This window comes from Marmota marmota, unplaced genomic scaffold (assembly GCF_001458135.2).
Source record: "Marmota marmota marmota unplaced genomic scaffold, marMar, whole genome shotgun sequence".
Lineage (NCBI taxonomy): Eukaryota > Metazoa > Chordata > Mammalia > Rodentia > Sciuridae > Marmota > Marmota marmota.
The window spans coordinates 9,883,154-9,904,562 of NW_025999968.1; the positions used below are offsets into that span (position 1 = coordinate 9,883,154).

Consider the following 21,409-nt stretch of genomic DNA (forward strand, 5'->3'; position numbering starts at 1 on the left):
CACATATCATCTCCTCTATAATATTCTGCTGGTCACACAGGTCAGGCTAGATTCAGTGTGTGTGTGTGTTTTGGGGGAGACTCTACACAAAGGCATGAATACCAAGATATAAAAAATCCCAGGGGACATCTAGGAGAGTGGGTTGCTCAGTGAGTCATGGAAGTGTTTTGGGAGGGGAAGGCTCTAGGAAGAGAAGACAGCAAGTGAAAAGGCAGAAGCCAAAGGTGTTAGAATGAGAGCACAGTGCTCAGGAAGAAAATGGAAGGGGCAGATGAATGGATCCTGGAGCAGCAGGGCCAGAGGAGGGGCCTGTACTGAGAATGGAGTAACTTTGGAGCAGAGGAGTAGCATTATTGATTTCGATTTTTAAAAGATTACTCTGAGTGGAGAATTGGTTTTATGGGACCAAAAGGGAGGATGAAAGGTCAGGTAGAATAGATACCATTACTTTACTTGAGTGGCTTGGGCTTAGGAAGTGATGAGAAGAGCATTGTTACAGATTTGCTGGGAAGGGCAACCAGCATGATTTGCAGAGGGTAGATGTGGAGCAGGGAAACAATCAGGAGTCTGGAAGGTTTTCTAAGTTTTTTTCCCTCATCAAAAATTTGGGACAGGAGCAGTGGTGCACACCTGTAATCCCAGCGGCTCAGGAAGCTGAGGCAAGAGGATCATGAGTTCAAAGCCAGCCTCAGCAACATCGAGGCACTAAGCAACTCAGTGAGACTCTGTCTCTAGATAAAATACAAAATAGGGCTGGAGATGTGGCTTAGTGGTCGAATGCCTCTGAGTTCAATCCCCAATGTCCTCCCCCGAAAAAAATGGGAATTGGGGTAGGTGCAGTGGTAGGGATTAGGAGTAACAGTTGACAAAGTAATCTCTGCTTCTTTCTGGATACTTTACATTTGAGAGGTCTATTTGACATCCCAGGCCTGGCTATCAGCGTTGACTAGCCAGAAAATTCTTGATCCTACCTCATTACATTTTAAGGAATGATTAGGATTACAACTATTTACAATACAGCTGAACCAGGTAAACTCTCATAATTTAAAATAATTATGATGTGAATACTAAAATATAATTAAGATTTTTAACTGTGGGCTAATTTTTTTTCCATTTGTAAAGAAGTTCAGAACTGTACTTGTCTTGTAATCTTTTTCAACTTAAATTTTAAAAAATATTTTCTACTAGCCAACATTTTTTGGACAAATGTATAGCTATGTAAATTAAATGTCAATAAATTTTAAATTTCTGCAAGTTGTTTTGATCAATCAGTCAGTCAGAATGATGTATCATGCTGTACTCCACTTTGCCAACAAAAAGCCTTAAAAGTTACTCAATGTTTCTTTCTATTTTTAAATTCTTTTGTGGGAGAGAGTTATGTTTTGTTCTTAAAATAGTAAAATGAATAAAATTTCAAAAGTACAGAATTAGTTATGGGGAAAAAAACCCAAGTAACAAAGAGCCTCCTTTATAAACACATTTATTCTGTGTTCTAACAATCCATTATCTCTCCAAAAGGAGAACCTCTGCTACGAGTTTACTAAATACGGTTGCAGATTATTTTCAACACATTAGCATGCATACTCAGTCCTTTTGTTAAAAAAAATACAGCCTACTCTTTTCACTTAAAATTAATCTTGGAGATCTTTGCCATCATTAAATATGTCATAGTATTCTGTGGCTTAATTATTTTCTTATGGTGTACATTAAGAATTTTTAGGGTTTACTCTGTTATAAACAAGGCTAAAATGGACACGCTTAGGTGTCTTTGAACATATGTATTTATGGTCATATGCAGTTATTTCTGTAGAACAGATTATAGAAGTGAATTTCTGGATCAGAAGGAATGCATACCATTAATCTTGATGGCTGCTGTTAATTTATCCTCTAAGAACTGGGAATCACTTTGTTCTTATACCAACAGTGGGTAAGACTGCCCTTTGTCTCATTTCAAATCAACACTTAACAGCCAGACATGGTGGCGTACACCTGTAATCCCAGAGTTTAGGGAGGCTGAGGCAGGAGGATCGAAAGTTCAAAGCCAGTCTCAGCAAAAATGAGGCACTAAGCAACTCAGTGAGACCCTGTCTCTAAATAAAATACAATAAAAAAAAATTGGGGCTGGGATGGCGTGGCTCAGTGGTTGAGTGCTCCTGAGTTCAATCCCTGGTACCCACCCCATCCCCACTCTCCCCTCAAATATCAACACTTAATATTAACAGTGTTTTCTTTTTTCATATGTGCTTTATCCAAGAAGCAAATTTTTTTTATATTGTTTTAGTTTTTATTCTCTTCAATATTTTTCATTAACCATGTTTTCTAGCTCTTTGGAAAGAAAATATTGAATATGTTGTTTTATGCTGAAAGCAGACATAACCAAAATATTTAAATTCAGTTTCACTGGTGGAAAATAGAAGGTGAAATGTGTGAGATGAAAAAGAGTGGAGGCCTGAGATATGCCCAAAGACACGGAATTTATAGAGAGATGGCAGAAAGAAAGATGGAGGCAGAGGCTGTGAGCTGGCTTTATGGACAGAGAGGCAGGTAAATGCAGAGGGTGGACACATGATGAGTTTGAAGAAAAGTCCAGCCACTGAGGCACGGAAGGCCTGTCCTGGAGAGGACACACTTCCCTTCCCCTCCACTGCAGAGACTGAAGAGTTGAGAGCTGACTGGGTTCTCTTCGTTCTCCTCCATGGATGCATCACACTGGCCTTTTTATCTTCAAGAGTCCAGTTATAGGAAAAATAGAGGAAGTGCCAAGTTTACACAGGCTCCCGATTCTGGATGTAGATTTCAACAAACATTCTTTCATTTATAAGAGACAGATTAATTGCTCTGGAATTATAGAAGTGAGTGAGTACATACACTTAATTAGCTTGTTTAAATGGTAATGAGCAATTGTAAAATTCAAGTTGCACACGGGCATGCAGATCATCTGGGATCAGGCTACCTCACTGATGGACATGGAAGACAGCACATTTTGGGACCTTTGCTATTTAAAATTAAGCACTAATGCAGAGTTGGCACCTTTTGTGCCTCCTTTCCTTTCTATAAAAAAATACTTAAATAGGTTAACTCACATCATTTTGAAGTATTAACTCATTGTTTAGTCTCCTCTTGATTTCCTCCTGATTCTGAAAAAATGATTTGATCTAAAATAAATGATTCAAACCAGATAAAGCATGAGATTAGTGTTTTCTTTTTAAATGATATTCTAGTATGTAGTAACTAAATATTTTTTTTTACATTTAAACTTAAGTTTTACTGTTTTCTTAATGTAATAGAGACTAATTTGGAATACACATAGGTTATCACTTAACTGAATAATGTTCATTGTAAAAGAAAACCAAGGGAATAAATTGATAATTATTTTACATTAGATTTTATGGGTATTTCTTTCTTGTAGTTACCCATATAATCATCTCTGAAATGGTCTTAAATTTATCAATAATAAAAACAAAGTTATTATAACTTGAATTCTTTATTAAGCCATTGAAGTAGATGACTATAGGATGATACGTAGGGTTTTTTTGTTGTTGTTTTCTTTTGGGTACCGGGGAGTAAACTCAGGGGCACTTGACCACTGGGCCACATCCCCTAGTTTGTATTTTTATTTAGAGATAGGGTCTCACTGAGTTGCTTAGCGCCTCGGTTTTGCTGGCTGTGAACTCGTGATCCTTCTGCTTCAGCCTCTAGAGTCGCTGGGATTATAGGCATGCGCCACTGTGCCTGGCTATAGTTATTTTTTAACATTAGCCTTTCTGTGTTTTAACCCAGCAAATTTTTATAAGTCCTTCCAACTCTTAGAAGAAAAACAATTCATCCACTGACTCATTTCATTTTCCCATCTGCAGTGCACTTCTCCAAAACACTTATTGGGGAAATTAGATAATAATGAGGCACAATGAGCTCTTACTGTGAACCAGCTTTGTTCTAAGTTCTCTAGCTGTATTGACAGCTTTGCTTCTCATAATAGCCCTGAAGACAGTCACCATTGTTATCACCCACTCAGAGATCAGGAAGTAGAATCATTGGAAATACTATCTTACACTACAGTAAGGGGTACACCTCACCTTGAACCCAGGTAGATGGACTCCAGACAGTTCTACTTTTAACATCTAATCATGAAGTGTTTTCTGTCTAGAGTATATCTGTACTGTTTCTGTTGAGATAATGGAAGAAATTCTTAAACTATAAACAGATTCTAGCTAAGAAACATTTAAATTATGTGTGACCTGTTTGATCAGCAGTCAGCGAAATATTTGCATTACTGCTTACATTGTTTAAAAGTCAGATCATATAAAGGCAATTCTAAATCGAGCTATCATTTAACATCGATTACTATTAACATAGATTCCAGAGGTTGGCAAACCTTTTCTGTAATAGGCCTGATAGTAAATATATGTGTGCATTCAGTCCTCTTACATCATTTTATTTTTTTATCCTTTACTTTTAGAACCATTGAAAAATGAAAAACTGATCTAGGTCTGAGGCCGAACCAAGAGAAGTCAGTGGCTCAGTTTGGCCCATAGGCTGGTATAAATTTATTGGTGCATATGGGTTTAGACTCCTGCATCTGCCTGAGCAAACACCTGTTTTATACATCTTAAAACATTTTGGCTTCAAGAAAGATCTATAGGTCTCTGCCTGCCTCTTGCTGAAATGTTGATATCTTTATTAGGGTTCTCCAGAGAAACAGAACCAATAGCATAAAGTCAGTGACTTTATTGTGGGAATTCTCCCTCAGGATTATGGAGGTTGTGAAGTCCCACAGTCTGCAGTTTGCACACCAGCAGACCAGGAAAATCCGATGGTACAGTTCAGCCTGAATCCAAAGGCCTGAGAACGTGGTGCAGCTTTCATTCTGAGGCCAAAGGCACAGGAACTAGGCAGGGAGAGATGCTGGTGTAAAACCTGGAGTTCAAAGGCCTGAGAACCTAAATTTATGATGTCCTGGGTCAGGAGAAGATGTATGTCCCAGTTCAAACAGAGATTACCTTATCCTTCCTTTTTTCTGTTTTGGCCTTCAGTAGATTGGATGATGCCAATCACATTGATGAGGGAGGACATTCTTAGGCTACTTATTCAGAGGCTAGTCTCTTACAGTAAAACCCTCACAGACATCCCCAGAATGTTTTACCAGCTATCTGTGCATCCCTCAGCCCTGTCAGGTTGACACATAAAGCTAACCATCATATGCCTTATAAACATTGAAGATGTCAGAGAATTATGCACTCCTGACATTCCCAGAGTTTGAGAGTGAATGCTGCTGCTTTAGGAGTTGCAAGGGACTAGATTGGGCCACAGGTTCCACAATGCCACTTTAAGAGACTAGCAGAGGTGAAGACAGGAAGGAGCTTTCATCAGTGTGGCTGCACTGAGGAACTGAGAAAGGTCGAGGATCTAAGATCTGTGTTCCAGGGGCTGACAAGTACTTTGAGGCTACAGAAAAAGGGAACAAAAGGAAGGGTGGATGTGTTGCATAGCTGGGACTTTTCATAGCAGGCAAAACAGACACTCTTGATCAGACAGTTATCAGATTGATCATTATCTCAGGACTGGTTCCATAAAACTCCAGGGAAGTCAGCATCCCCTGAGAGGCCAATTTGGTTCCCACTGTTAGATGATTGCTCTTGCTTAAGGGAACAGCCTTGGTTTCACTCATGGAGTGACTGCCCCTGCTTAGGGGGTAAAGTCATCGTGGGGTGATCTGTCTTCAAGGCTTGCTGCTGCTTTGGGGTCATTTTGGTTCCTTGTCATAAAGATGCTTATATATAGATCCGTTGTTCCTGGATCCGAGCTAAAGAACAGCAGAAGAACTTAGGAGGAAAAAAAAATGTCAAAAAGGCAATACAGAACCAGGGATGGACAAGATGGAGCTAGTTAAGTCAGTGCCTGGATTTTCCTTCACTGAGTCCGCAAACCAAATATTATTCTGGAATGTTTCTTTCCATGATGGTTTAAACAAATATTTAGAAGCCTAGTTCCAAGAAAAGTCCTCTATAACAGATTCAGATAGTGTCAACTGTGTTCATGGAGCTTCTGCTCTGCAGAACTCTTCTAACTCACACTTTGTTCTCTTGTGTTTATAGAAATATACATTTTTCTTTTTCCTTGATTGCTCTAGAGCTCTTTGCTGTCACTAAAACAATGGACCTTGAAAATAGGTTTTTTGAGCAATAATGTAGAAAATGTGCTCTTAGTAGCTTTAAGATGATATGAATGTGTGTTTCTGCGCAATTTAGTTAGAGATAATTGTTTGGAGACTGGGAGAAGAATTTTATCCAGTGCCAATGATGATCTGAGCAAGAGGGCTGTGCATATTAACCAGAAACTTTGACAATGGGGCACTTGCATAATTTTTTTTTTCTATTTAAGAAAATGACCATTTTATATGTACAAGTGAACGTGTATGGGGGCAGAGATTTTCTTACCTTGTTCCTGAAGTTCCCTTACAAAAGTACCATTACCAAGTATTAAAAGGCAAGGGATTACTTCTCAGGTATAAAGTTTGCTAATTTACCAGCTGGATGTAACTTACTTGATGAATCTTCCTTAATAATTGCCTATCTCTGGAGTATGTAGTAAGTTAAGGAATATTCCCTTATTCTCTTATATTACTTTAAAATGACATTATGACTTGATTAGGTTCTTTTTTTTTTCTTTTCAGAAAGTATCTGTATGTCACATGTTCTTTTAAAGGAACACTTAAAAATGAAGTAAAAAAGGCAGAAGAAGCAGTAAAGATCGGTATGTGGTTACCTGTGGCCCACGACACTACTGTTCATTCACTCAGCAAATGTTAATCAGGCACTTATGAGACATTCACTGCTGTAGGTGATGCTGGAATTGAATGTCATTCCTACCTCTGAGAAACTTCATAACACATTCCTTTATCTTTATCCCTTTATCTCTGGGTTTGTTTAATTGTGATCTGATTTGTTATTTTAAGCATGATCCTGATTATACTTGGAACTCGTTGAAAACCTGGTGGTCGTGATGCTGTGTTAGATCACAAGTGAGACCAGCATCACATCTACGTTAAATAGGCTGTTCTGCACATTCAGTCCTCCCACAGCAAGGACAAAGCCATGCTTCCCCTGTCATCTTGGGGTAGAAATAGCTCTCCATCATATTTCATAGATTTTAGAGCATTTTCAGTCAGCCAAAGGTTGACTCATACTTTTGAATTTATGTGTAAACTTAGGTTCTATAAATTGTCATGCCTAAGAAGAAGCCCAATAGAAGAGATTTAAAAGGCGTATGAGCTATGAAAGGTTTTCCGAGATTATAATCAGTATGCCATTATCTCTGGTCATGACTGTGTGTATAGAAAACGCTCACTTAAAAATTGCTTGCAAGAATCTCACTGTATTATAACTAACTATTAAGCTTCCGCTTGTAGCTGAACTTTCATTGAAAGAAGCACAAATCAAAGTAAACCAGCCTGACATAACTTCTTCGTCCTCCGCCAAGGTACGATGTGGAAAGAGTGATCTTAAATGGCAAACAACATGACTTGCTTTTTCTTGGGCATAGATGTATGTCCCTTATCATTTACTTCCTAAACTCTTAAGCACAGATGAGCTCCAAAGATTAAGTTGATTTTAACACAGGTATACAGAAAAGTTGAATTCAGAGAAAAAAGAGACCCAGCACATAGGGGGATGGCTGAGACAGCAAAGATGAACGAAATGTGGGTGAATTTGGTATGTGGGGAAGAGCAACTTATTTAAAAGGAAAGTAATAATAAGAAAAGGAGAAAATAATGAAAAGCTAGCAGGAAAAAACTAGCCTATCAAGTCTCCTTGAAAATATCTATTCAACTTTTAGCTCTCCATGGACCCAAATAAATGGGGAAAGCAAGAAGAGGACTAATAAGCAGTCCTTCTTTCTAGTGCTAGGAATTATATCCCATAATTATGAATATTAATAACAATGCTTCCAGCTTACAAAGCTCTTTTATTATGAGTTGCTTTGCACAGTTCATAAACATTCTTTGTAATCCTTGCAATATGCCCATGAGTAAAATAAGTTATAAAGAACTATTATTATTAATTATAGTATATTGCAGCTAAGAGAAAAGGAATATTGCTGCAGGATATGTATTGTAATCTTGCTAACTTTTACCAAAATTATGGTACAAAGCTTTCCTCACTATGACTCATTGAGCAGAATATCTATTTGCTTGAATACAAAGGGATGAGCAGCAATATGGGGGTTGGGGGCGGGGAATGCTTTTCTTCACCACCTTTTTCTTCCACTGGCTAAATGTCTGAACCTTTTCAATGACTTGCCCTTAAGCTTTCAAGGGCCAGGGTGGGGTCTGAAAAAGCTCCCTCCTAGCTAAGGGCTGGGAGTAAGGGATCAAATCAAAGAGCTGTGCTTGGTAATGCCCCCAAGCTAAATCTATCTAGGTTTTCTCAAGATTCTCTTACCTTTTCTTTTCTTTCTTTTTTTTAAGTTAACGCTAAACCTATCTTATTGTTATTGATTTTTTCATAGTTTAAGCTTTTTTATTTTGTATCTAAGAAATCGATTCCCTTTGCTTTCTGTCATTGAGAGTAGAGAAAAACGGACTCTAATAGGCCAGACCCTTGCTTTGCTGCCTCCGCCTGCTTCTTCTCACGACCCCTTTGCTCTGTGCTGATACCAGGAAGGGTGGGGATGTCTTTGACTAGTTTGCTTTGTTGCTCTGAGGTGCCCTGGTTACTTTAATGCAGAGAAGGGAGCAAAGCAGAATGACCTGAGTTTTTGACCTTTTAAATACTTCCAGGCAGTTGAATTTGAAATGAAATGCTTACCAACCATTTTTCATTGTCTTACTTGAAAGACAAGGAAAATAGTATCTGTAGGTGGTATATCCATCAAAAGAGATATCCATCTTTTACTTCTGGTGAATAAAACTCATTAGAAGTCATTTCCTATTTGTGAGAATGATAGTGACCTGTTTTTCCTTTTTCTGCCTGGGTTACAGCATACTTGAGATAGGGTACTGAAGTAGCCAGTGTATGAAATCACTGACATTAGAGCAGACTGAAAGGGAGAAAGCCTCCACATGGGGTATTCTACGCAGGGAAATTTGGGGAGTATTGTTCAAAGGTATCTAACTTGATAGGAAGGAGACATTTTCTTCTGGCTATTAGCAATATTTATTAATAACTACTTTTTCTCTGAAAGAAGTCTTAGATAACATAATTGAAAATAACATTTTCTGTTCCCAAAAGCCAGAGCCTAGATACAAGAAATAACTTACCCAAGTTTTCATGAAGTTTATGTCAGAGGCATTGTGGCATTATGGGGTGTACAGATTCTTTCTCTTTTTTAGGACATCTGAATATGTGCGAAAAGAGACAAGTGGGTTAGGACTGGTTTTTATGTTCTAAGCTTTTGGAACTTAAGGGTTTCTCAAATATTTACTGAGTATCTACTATGGTAAATTGCATTAAGCAGTGTGATCTGCCTTGAGATATTTGGATGATAGGATAATAGTACTCACCTTTCATTAATTTAATGGCTTTATGTTCTTTCCCAACCAAATGTACTTCTCTAGGATATATTACAGAAAGCTTTGGAAGATGTAGAAGCCAAGCGTAAGAATCTTAAAGAGAAACAGAGGTAAGACATGAGTTTTTCTGTTTGAAAGAATCCTCTATGCTGTGTTAAAACAAACTCGGATTTCTAAGTGGACAGACTTGGTGGTTATTGTGACAATTTCTCTTTTTCAGCTTGTGATATCTTAGTATATTCATCCTAATATGATCAGCATTCCTCAACCAAGATAAAACAGTGTAAAATATCTATAACTATATATTGGTGTGTGTACATATGTATCTACATAATGTTCAAACTTCTGAAAAATAGTGAGAAACGAGTCCAGCATTGGTAGTTGAATCTGCCGTTATGTCGGGATAAAGAAGTGCACTGCCCAAGAGATCCACAGACAGCTTTCCTGTCCCTCTGTTCTTTTTACTTAACTCTGGAGGGTTGGTCCCCATTATTTCCTTTGTCTAGTGGACTGAAACTTAGATAGGAAATAATATATCGTTTATATGTGCCTAAAGTAAAATTAACAAGATTATGTAAAAAAGAAGTAAAATATTTACATTTGTAAGGCTGACTGTAGCACAAATACTGATCAAATTAATTTGGGTATAGCCACTGCCACCCAACTAAGGTCAGATTTTGAAAACTGATACTTTTGGGAAACCCATTTTTTAGGGAAAAATGATTCATTTTGGTTTTCAACATTACTTTTTGGTGAATCAGCCACTGTCGTATAACTATAATCTTCCTCAAAACTTAAATTTGAAATGTTACTTATGCATTTATAAGAATAATTAAAGAAATGTCATAGAAATTTTAATTGAAAGGCAACACTTTCTCTAAAGTCTTCAGAGTGAGAAACCTTGTGGATGACTTGTTTATAATCATAGTGTAATTTATAAAAAGTGAATGTCTATATTTCACTACTAATTATGCCAATTGCCTTGAACTTGTTTATGTAGAAAAATGATACTAAAAAAAAAACTTGAACATAATCAATATGTCACTTACCACAGAGTGACATATCATGTCCTCTTTTGTAGTCCCTTAAACAGTACTCTTGTTTAGAGTTCTGATCTCCTAGTTGAGTAAAGATTTTTGAGAAAAAGTTCAATCCTTGCTTACCTAAGATATACATGCATTTAATAAATGCATACTATGTTGACCCACGCCTACAACTTCTCATTGAGTCTGTGGTACTCTGTGATACCATATTCACAGAGGTGGACAGATGGAACTTCATTATTTCCTTGAATCATCCCAGTAGGTCTATCATGTCTGTTGTAATAGTACATGGTCATGAACCTGGAGAGAACAGCTGTGTTTGTGGAGGGAGGGAGGCTATAGGGGGAGTACAAAGAAAGAATTCTACTAGTTGTCATTCTTGGTTAGAAAAGGAAAACAATATTTGTTTTGCACTTCATTTGTTTCAGGTTAATATTTTAAAATTATCTAGGTAGATGTCATCCCCATGTTTTAGGTGAGATGGAATGTTTTAGTAGTTCCTCTGTAGTTGCCCAGTTGTTACAATGGTAAACTTGTGTTTGAAGTCAAGTCCACCCCTTCATATGACACAAACTTTCGACAGTTCGCAGTAACCTCTTCAGACTGTAGTTCTTTCTGTCACATTCTTCTATTTCTCAATTTCTGAGAAATATATATATATATATATATATATATATATATATATATAATACTTTTAATAGAAAAATCACACAAAACATAGTACAGGACAGAAAAATAGGAGCTCATATCTGTTGCTCTTGTAAACTTGTCTTATTAACTTTTATTTACCTTTGATATTTAGAAAAGGTTAGAGAGAAAGCTAAAGAACATCTTTTGACACATTCTGATCTGTATCAGATATTTGGAGACTTGAGAACATTCTGAAAGTTAGAAGTGACATCCAGTGTAAGAAATAGCTAAAATTTTGAAAAAAGTCAAATTAACATTTTCCAAAAATGCTAAAATGTACATATCAGATCAGTTAACATTTCAGAACTCTTTTGGCTTTTTCTGGCTTTTCTAAGTTTAAATTAACAGGTTTGTTTTTGAATCAAAGAATGCTTATGTTATTTGCATCATATCTATGCAGAAAACTTGGCTATAGAGATACTGAGTATACCCACCAGGTTTTGCAAAATATCTGGAAATGTTATATATCATTCCTTTTATGTGTACCTTCTGAGTTTAACTATTAGCAGTTTTGTAAACTGTGTATTTTATTTAATAAAAAACTTTTCTACATATAACTCTAGAGAATTAAAAAAAGCAAGAACACTCTTCCTGTTCTTTGGAGTGAACATAGAAAACCGAAGCCGAGCTGGCATGTTCATTTACAGTAATAATCGTTTGATCAAAATGCATGAGAAAGTGGGGCCACAGTTGAAACTGAAGTCCTTGTAAGTATGGTTTTGTTTTCAGATGCACAAGCAGGAAAAGGGAGATTGTATTAAGGGTTTGTGGAATGAGATGAATGATTAATCCTAATGGGGGCAGGTGTCATATTCTCTGTTCACCCTTCCTGTCAATGTGCAGGCATTAATTTGCCTAATTTATATTACCAGTGAAGCTGTGTGCTTGCTCTAAAGCAAAAACACACTTTTGGAAACATTTTTTTTCAATGCATTTCTTAAACAGCTTGATGTTTTAACCATACCTTGAGCCATCTCTTTGGGTTTTTAATGTTTCACCAATTTAAAAATAATACAGACACATTAAAGAAATTTTAGAAGAGGAAAGAGAAGAAATATCCACAGGCTTGGAGAGCAACCATGTTTAAATTCTGTATAGCCCCTACGTGTGTGAGGTCTTGCCAGTGACCTTCATGAGGACATGTTTTTTGAAGACTTCAGCCCCTTTAAATTCCAGAGTAATACATTCTGTTGTTTTCCAATGGTCTGTACTTCACAAGCGGCTTTCATCAGTCATGTAGAGGCCTGAAGAGACACCATACAAAAGGACAGAGTCAGACAGAATATCCACGCAGAGTAGAAAGGGTCAGGAGCACTTATCACCTTCCTCTTGAGGAATAGCAATTCATTTATTATTCACGCAGTATTATTGCTGTTTATGTGCCAGGCACTGTACTCAGCTTTTAGGACAAAATGCTCAAGAACTAATAAATATCTTTTGCTAAAGAACATGTAGTTCAGGGAAAGAGATAAGCATTTGAATATGCTTTTTTTTTTCTTTTTTGGTGCAAGGCAAGCACTCTACCTACTGAGCTATGTCTCCAACCCCTCAAATATGCATTTTCTTTTAAACAGCAATAATGAACTTTAAAACCTGAAATAATTGATTCTTTTGCTTAAACCCCAAAGCTGTTTGTAGAAATGCCTACTACATCTTCCAGGGATCTGGCCTCTGCCTGGCTGGGAGCCCCACTCCTTTGCCCATCCCCAAACTCTTTGCATTCTGTTCCTCCCATCACCTAAGCTCATTTCTGCTTCAGGGTCTAGGCACTTGCCCTTCCCTGGACCTTGAGATATGTGTCCTATTAGACCTTCCTACTGTTGGTCCTAGTATGTCATTCAGAGCTCTAAAGTTCCCTCTGTAGGAAGGTCTTCCTTCATTGAATAAGTAACTCAGATGCTGCTGTCACCTTCACCTGCCACTGTTTGCATATTACAGCACCTACTGCATTTTCCTCATACCACTTATCACCATCTGAAATGACCTTGTTCACTTATCTGTTTATTAGAATCATACCAGTCACCCTTTAGTAGATGGGAGAACCGTCCTAACCAGGACCTTGTCTTTCTTGTTCTTAACTATATTCCTAGTTCCTGGAATAAGGGCCACGTATCGTGCTTGAATGAATGAATGATGGAGTAAATGAATGAGTACTCTATTAGAGGTGAACATCAACTACAATAAAAAGCATTTAGGAGAGGCAGTAAACCAAACTGGGGGAAGTCGGGTCAGGACTCCTGGATGAAGCGATGCCCACATTTAGACTTATAGCAGGAATAATGAAGGGAAGGCAGGTGGAAGAGCAAGTGATGAGAAGCACAACAGACAGGCTCATTGGTCTGGGAAAGTGACATTTGTGTTCCAGGGTTGGGCAATGGGGAACCTCCAAAAGTGCTAGACAACCAAAGCTTTTTCCCAGAACAAACAGGATGGGCAAAGTACCCCAGGTATTTACAGTCTGTGCCACTAAAAAAGTGGAGCAAGCAAACCCCCAAACCCTCTGTTCTAACAGTCAGATCCTGTTGCCCTTTGGGATAATGGAACTCTCTGTTCCCTAGTAGAATTCACTGAGCACCCCATGGGCCTCTGCAAGGTGTAGAAATTCAGCCTGACACATGAAATAGGGACAAAGAAAGTGATTTTTCTACCAGTATCATTCAAAGGATCATGCTGGTTTGTTCAGTTAGGTCCTCCATCACTGGTGTTTATGCTAAAAAGCTTCTTCCCGTCAGCCCTTACTGTCCATGTAAGGAGATAGATTTGGAAGAAGAGTTACATTGATTCAGTAATGATGTGCTGAAGGGATTTCATATGATGTGACATCTGGGATCACCATTGATTTGTGATAATAAAATACAATCATGAGATAACTTGTTTGACTTTGACATGGTATAAATCAAGAGAATGAATTTATTATTTTTTAAAGTTGATTGCACCCAATAACCCCATCATAAGTTGAATGTGTCATAAATAAAAAATGCATCTAACACATCTAACCTATCAAACATCATGGCTTAGCTGACCAGCGTTCTGTAGAATGGGAATTATTTTCTAATTGGGAGCTGTGGCTTGCTGCCCCCTGCCCATTGTTACAACAGAGTACCATACTGCATGTCACTAATTCAGGAAAAGATCAAAATTCACAATTTAAAGCAGTTTGTTTCCTTCCTTCCTCCCATCAGCCCACCCGTCCTTCCTTTCCAGTACTGGGAATAGAACACAGGCTTGACAAAGGCTTTACTACTGAACTACGTCCCCAGCCCTGTTTCTGTTGCATCTGAACAACTTCTACACTATCAAAAAGTTGGAAAATTATAAAATTCAAGCTATCACAATTCAGAGACTGTGAAGAATATATTTGGTCTTTGTACTTCATTCCTAACACAAAGCCCCTAAAATTTATAATTTCCTGAGAGATAGGAGTATCTCTTGATCCAGTAATGTGACTCTTGGCAGGATGGGTGTTGGTCACTAGAAAGGCAGCACCTTGAATCCAAACCTAGTATTTTCAGTACTACCACCCCTGAGGGAATAGAAGACAGGAGAGAAGCTAGAGATAAGTCAATCACGAATTGATTATATCTAAAAAGTGGTGTTTAGAGAGCTTCTGGGCTCATGAATGAATCCACATGTGGGGAGGGTGGCAACTCCACGGGACAGAAGTGATCCTTCCAGACTTTACCAATGTTCCTCTTCATTTGGCTCTTCATTTGTATCTTTTATAAAATCCTTTATATTAAATTGGTAATCATAAAAAAGTTGATTGCAAATTACCAGCATATATTTGATATTTCTTTTTGTGCAGCTAAATTTCATAAAATTTATATGTGTGTTTATTCATCAGACTTGGTGCAGGCGTAGTTGGAATTGTTAACATACCCTTGGAGATCATGGAACCATCCCACAATAAACAAGAATTTCTCAATGTCCAAGAGTATAATCATCTACTGAAAGTCATGGGACAGTACTTGGTTCAGTACTGTAAGGACACTGGGCTCAGTGAGTATTCAATGCTTATAGTAAGAGATGCTTAAAAGGGTTCAAACTGTGTGATTTCTTTAAGCTGAAATGATTATATAGGTATCCAGTAACCTAAAGCCCCAAAAGAGTTCCAACTTTAAAAACAGAGAGAGAAGGGCTGGGGCATAGCTCAGTGATGGAGTTTTTGCCCAGCGTGCTCCAGACTCTCGGTTTCATCCAAACACTGTAGAAAAGAAAGAGAGAAGAAAAAAAAAGGTGAGATAGGAACTAGTTTTAGAACTTTTACCAGAATTTCATATGAAAAACAAATCAGCAGACTAGAAATTATAAGAGGGCAGCCAGAGAGCAGAGTGTGGTTGTGTCTGACTATGAGGAGGGAGACAGAAGGTCTCCAAACACATTGAGAAGCCACGAGAGGACACTGAGACTCCACAGTGCAGGAACACATGAGCCTGCACAGGCCCTCATAGACCTTAGTAGCTCTTAGAGCATTCCTATATCACACCATACAATAGTAATTATTGTCCCTGGGTAATATGTTAAACATTGTTATGTATATTTAACATTTATTAAGAATGTTAATTCCAGAGAGATTTCACAAAATCAGTATGTTTAGAAACTTCAAAGATAAACTTTAGTTGTCTGGAGAATTTGGCCAACCCAGGTCACCTCATTCCTCAGTGATACTTAAACATTTAGTTGGTGTGCTACTTATTAAAAATGCATCTAACACATCTAACCTATCAAATATAGTGGCTTAGCTGACCAGTCAAATAGACACTTGTTTTTAACTTACTCAGATGTAGGACTTCATTTATGGAAAGAAATTGACAAGCTACTGTGTATTTGTTATGAATTTGTTCAGTGATTTACATGAAAGTATGTATAATTCATTTGTGTCCAAAAAAAAAGTCTCTCCTTGAAACAACTTAAAATCTTATTGCCAGGCTTAATGTTGGAAGTTTAGAATATTTCCTTTTCTTTTGTACCCACCCTATTTGGACCTAAAATTTTCTCACCAGTGAACCAGAGGGAAGAGTACAGGAACTCAGGGGGAAAGTTAAAACGGGGAATGAGATTGCATGGCCTAAAACCTGCTCAGTGTGTGATCTGTGCCTCAGCAGGCATTTGTCCACTTGGAGGTTGTTAGAAAGCAGAATGAATTCGAAGCTCCACTTGAGACCTACTGATTTAAAATCTGCATTTTCACATGATCTCAAAGTGGCTTCTCTGCACATTCAAGTTTGAAAAGCACTGCTCTGAAGAGCACACTCATGAAATTTTTCTTTGGGTAGACATACTTTTTTCACATGTGTGCTTTTTTTTTCCCTCAGAGAGATGTTTGAAATTCCAATATAGGAATGACTGTATTGTTCGACAGGGTTTGTTTAAAGCTGTGGAAAATGTAGGAAGATATAAATATAAAACATAAATATGAACAGGGAAATATAAATCACACATCCATGTCCTGGTTTTTAAAGGGTGTCATGACATGGTACTAAAGGAAAACACTATGCATTGGAAAATTGTCTAATTCCCCATTATTTTCATATCTTCACTACGATCCCATCTTTGTCTTCCTCACAAAGATGTAGGTATTGAATATAAGGTCAGAGGAGTCATCTCCATCCAGCACACACTTAGGAGAGGTATCGATACCTACACCCTGTTCGTGGGTGGACCTCTCATCCCCTTTCCCTGTGTCTGGGTACAAACCCTGCAGTTTTCTCTCCAATCTGGGTATCACGTGCCAGCCTCTCTACACCAGCTCTATGTAACTCTTTGTCCTTATCCTATCTATTTTTTTTCCAAACATTTCTCAAGGGACATAATAGGGTTCAAAATAAATATATTTATATTTTTATTGTTACTCATTTATAACATCTTATTTTCCTGTTTCTATAATTGTCTACAAGTTGATTTAGGGCTAGCAGATTCTCTCACAAAATTGTTCCTCTAGAAGGAAGACAGAGAATAGAACAGGAATAGAAAATAGCAAGCATGTGTAGTTGTTCATACATCTCACAACTTCATTCCCAAACTTCATTATCAACCTGAAACAAATCATGAAGGTCAGGATTGATAGTCTCAGTAACTTCTGAGGAGCTCCGTCTTCAAGGTCTTTGCTTATCAATTCCTACAGGGGTGCGGGACAGAAGTAATGTAATGCTTGACTAATACTCTGAAAGCTAGTATTGCAGGGCACACATTTTTAATGAAAAGTATTTGGGTAGTTTCTTTGCCTTATAAATAAAAGATGCAATCTTTGTATTTGCTGTAAATCTGATCTGATTCTGTGGAAAATTGGGCTCTTGTAAAAATCGAATCAGCAGAAAGGGAAATGAAGAGGTAATGACTTTGTGTCATTTATCAAATCTGCATTTACTTTTGGCACAGTGGATGCTAAGAATCTCAGAAATATTTTTCTTGACTCTGAATCTGACCTCAGCTCGCTGTCTGCTACTGTTTTCTAAAGCTTTATGCTTCGTTGCAATAAGATGGAATTATTATTTCAGCTTTGGGAAATAGGGAGAGAAGAAGACAGAAAAGATGGGGAGAAACAGCAAATGAAATTTGGGTTAGAACAGAAGCAATTATGTAGAAATGTGTTACTAAACTTTTCCAAAATGGATCAGAATTGAGCTGATGTGTTAAAATGAAATCTGTGGTATAAAATTATGACATATTTTTTTCCAGCAGAATTCAAATCATAGGTCCTCAGTTTACAAAGAGGCTAAATTACATTTACCCAATCACCCTAATCCCCTGTACCTCACAGTCATTAAAGCCTGAGCAAGAAGGGCTTCCCATGAGGAAAATCGCTACCTCTTGAGGCAGGCCATGAATCTTGGCACCACTCAGAGTCCACCCTGTCTGGGAACTTTCAGTTCACAGGACACTGTGGTCTTGAGTGCTTGCGTTTGCACAAACTGATAAGTTGAAATTCTTCTAAGAGGATGGTTTTGCTAGGAGGGACCTTTGGGATAAGTCATGAGAGCAGAGGCCCCCTGATTGGGATTGATGCCATTGTGAAGGAGACACAGGGAGGCTCCTCACCACTGCACCAAAGTGAGGTCAAAGGGAGAAGATAACTCTGTAAACTAGGAAGTGAGCACTCACCAGTCTCTAAATCGACCAGGATCTTGATCTTGGGTGCCCATCCTCCAGAATTATAAGAAATAAATCCTATTGTTTATAAGCCACCCAGTCTAGGGTATTTTGTTAGAGCAATCCAGATGGTCTAAGATGACTTGACAATTCGAAATAGGATTGGTTCCTAACAGAGAAAAATGAAGCCAGAAGCCAGTTTCTGGGAAGTGATGAGTTGTTAGCCAAGCTAACTTGATCCTTCCCTTTTGGGGCCACGGGATATATGCCTAAAGCCTTTCCAGAGCACAGCCTTTCAGGTATTTGAAGACAAGCTGATCTCCCTCTTCAGTCTTGTTTTATCCTGACTAATATTTCTTTTTTTTTCATTTTTAAAATTTTAATTTCTTATATGTGACAGCAGAATGCATTACAATTCACATTACACATATAGAGCACAATTTTTCATGTCTCTGGTTGTACACAAAGTAGCGTCACACCATTCGTACTTATACATGTACTTAGGGTAATGATGTCCATCTCATATCCTAATAGTTCTACGTCTTATTATTGTTCTTCATTTGACATGGAATTGAATATATTTGCTATTCTAGCATGACAATGATAAGTTTATTGCCTGAAACAAAATGTTCCCAGTGAAATCTGGACATCCTCGAGTGAGATGGAATCATCATTTTTCTTCTGAGATTTTGTAATGTTGATGGTGTAACCTAATCATATACTAACTCTCAGTAAGCACATTATTTGACCCTTAGTGTCTTTATTACCAAAAATTTTCAACAAAATTTCTAATGCGTGTTCCTATAGAGTTACACTTCTCTCTACACTTCTCTACACTTCTCTCTACACTTCTCTACACTTCTCTCTACTTATATTTTTCCAGTTAGTGTTTTTGGGCCTTACTGTACCATGAAGCACTTTTCCTTATTAAATTTTATCACCTTATTTGGTTTCATTCATTCAAATTGTCAGGACTTTTCTTTGAATCTAGTGCTGACTTATAACTAACGTATTGTTTTTCCATATTTGTGCAAAGCCTGGCTAGCATTTTCTCTGTGATTTCACATAAATCCTATTGCATAGAGAAAGAAACACAAGCTCTGTGATCTCTCCTGATATAGAAATGGGCACATGGCACATGATTGAGGACAGTGAACCAATTATAGGTTTTCCTAGTGATGCTGTCATCTAACTCTTGTCAATTTCCCAGTTTATGCACAATATTTGTAAGATGAATATTTCTGTTAAGATAATGTCTAGTCCTGGATATAGCTAGCTTCTCACAACAAAATTTTCTTTCATTATGTATTTAGTCTTTAAAATCTCAAAAGTGCACTGTCAGAAAATGAAATATGGGCTGGGGGTGTGGTTTAGTGGTAGAGTGCTTGCCTAACACTGGGTTCGATCCTCAGAACCACATAAAAATAAATAAGTAAAAGTATTGTGTCCAACTACAACTAAAAAAAATTAGAAGAAAATGAAATACAACTTCTAGGCTGGGGATATATGTTGAGTGGGAGAGCTATATAAATATTAAAGGGGGAAAACATGAGACAAGTTTAAGATAATAGGCTGAGAAACAATTGATGTCTTGTTAATTTCGTTTTCCAAGCTATAGGTTTTATGTATTTATTTTACTTTGTCTTAAAACATTGTGTTACAAATATTATATTCTATTGTTTATATAAATTTTTGTATGGTGTTTTGGATAGAATCATGTCCCTCTCAAATGCATATCTTCGGGCCCTACTTCCAGTACTTTAGAATGTGGCTGCATTTGGAGATGGGCCCTTTAAGTAGTATTTAAGTTAAAATGGGCTCTAATCCCCACTGACTGGAGTGTAAAGGGAGGAAATTTGGATACACAAAGAGACACCAGGGATGGGTTGAACAGAGAAAAGATCATGTGAGGCTGCAGCAAGAAGGTTGGGACCCTCAGAAGAGACTCTGCCTGCCATTATCTTGATCTTGGACTTCCAGCCTCTGGAACAGAAAATAAATTCCTGTTGTTTAAGACACCCACTCTGTGACATTTTGTTATGGTAACCTTAGTAAACTAATCAATATGGAAATTTCAAAATTAGAAATAAAGAGAATATTGTACAGAAGCCATATAAACCCATCATCTAGTTTCAACACTTATCAATTCATAGAGAAGCTGATTTCAACTATATTTCTGGCTTTTCTCTCACCTCAATGAAGAAGACAATTCCAAAATTATTTCTAAGTTTTTAGCATGTATTTCTAAAAAAGTAAGTGCTCTTTGAAAACCACAGTACAAATATCACACCTAAAAATTGTCAATACCTCTTAAGTATAATAAAGTACCCGATTGTTATTGTTCCTATTTCTAATGATCTCCTGTCATAGTATAATACATAGGCCCCTCCCTTCCTTCTGACCTCTTCGTCCCCACTTGTTTATACTTCCTATTTATTTGTGGGGCTGATTGTCCTATGGTTTCCACACAGTCTAGATTATCCTGCAGTATGGCACATTCTTCCAGTCTGTTTATTTTTTTTTTGTAAATTGGTAGATTATGGACTAGCAGTTTGATCAACTTCAGGTGTGCTTTTTGTGGAGTCATATATTATCCAATTATCTCTCTTTTAATGATATTAGAGAAATTAACGATCAATGCTCAAAATCCATAGAAGTTAAAAAAAACTTGTATCGTAACACATTTTATTATTTCACTAGCTCTAATACTTCTATCAAGAAAAACTTTCTTACATATACTATTTGGTTATACATATTAGTTGGTAATTTGACTATGTAACAAAAGCAACAGAACTATGCTAAAAACTTGCTTTGAATAAAAGCTTAATGTAAGAGGAGTTAGAGACAATTAAAACATTAAGACACGATTGACTCTAATTGTTTGTTCGGCATCAATGTATGCTTTAAAACCATTACTTCATGTCAGCTCCCAGCAAATAACAAGATGATTCAGAAGTTCATCAGATTGACTTTTCTTGGGGGAAAAAAATCACAGTTTCAGATTTGATCCATTTACATTGCTTTCACCTGGTAATTGGAATTATCACCATTGACAGCACTTATGCTTCCTATTCTT

General features: G+C 37.3%; 1 protein-coding gene across 1 annotated transcript in view; it reads left to right on the forward strand.

Annotated features, from left to right (window-relative positions):
• Morc1 (MORC family CW-type zinc finger 1) overlaps positions 1–21,409 on the forward strand; it is a 150,879-nt gene that overhangs the window by 45,972 nt on the left and 83,498 nt on the right. The window contains exons 10-14 of the mRNA XM_015478275.2: positions 6,674–6,753; positions 7,409–7,479; positions 9,557–9,621; positions 11,808–11,951; positions 15,089–15,243. Of these exons, the coding sequence (XP_015333761.1) occupies positions 6,674–6,753; positions 7,409–7,479; positions 9,557–9,621; positions 11,808–11,951; positions 15,089–15,243 (515 nt within the window). The remainder of the gene's footprint in view (positions 1–6,673; positions 6,754–7,408; positions 7,480–9,556; positions 9,622–11,807; positions 11,952–15,088; positions 15,244–21,409) is intronic.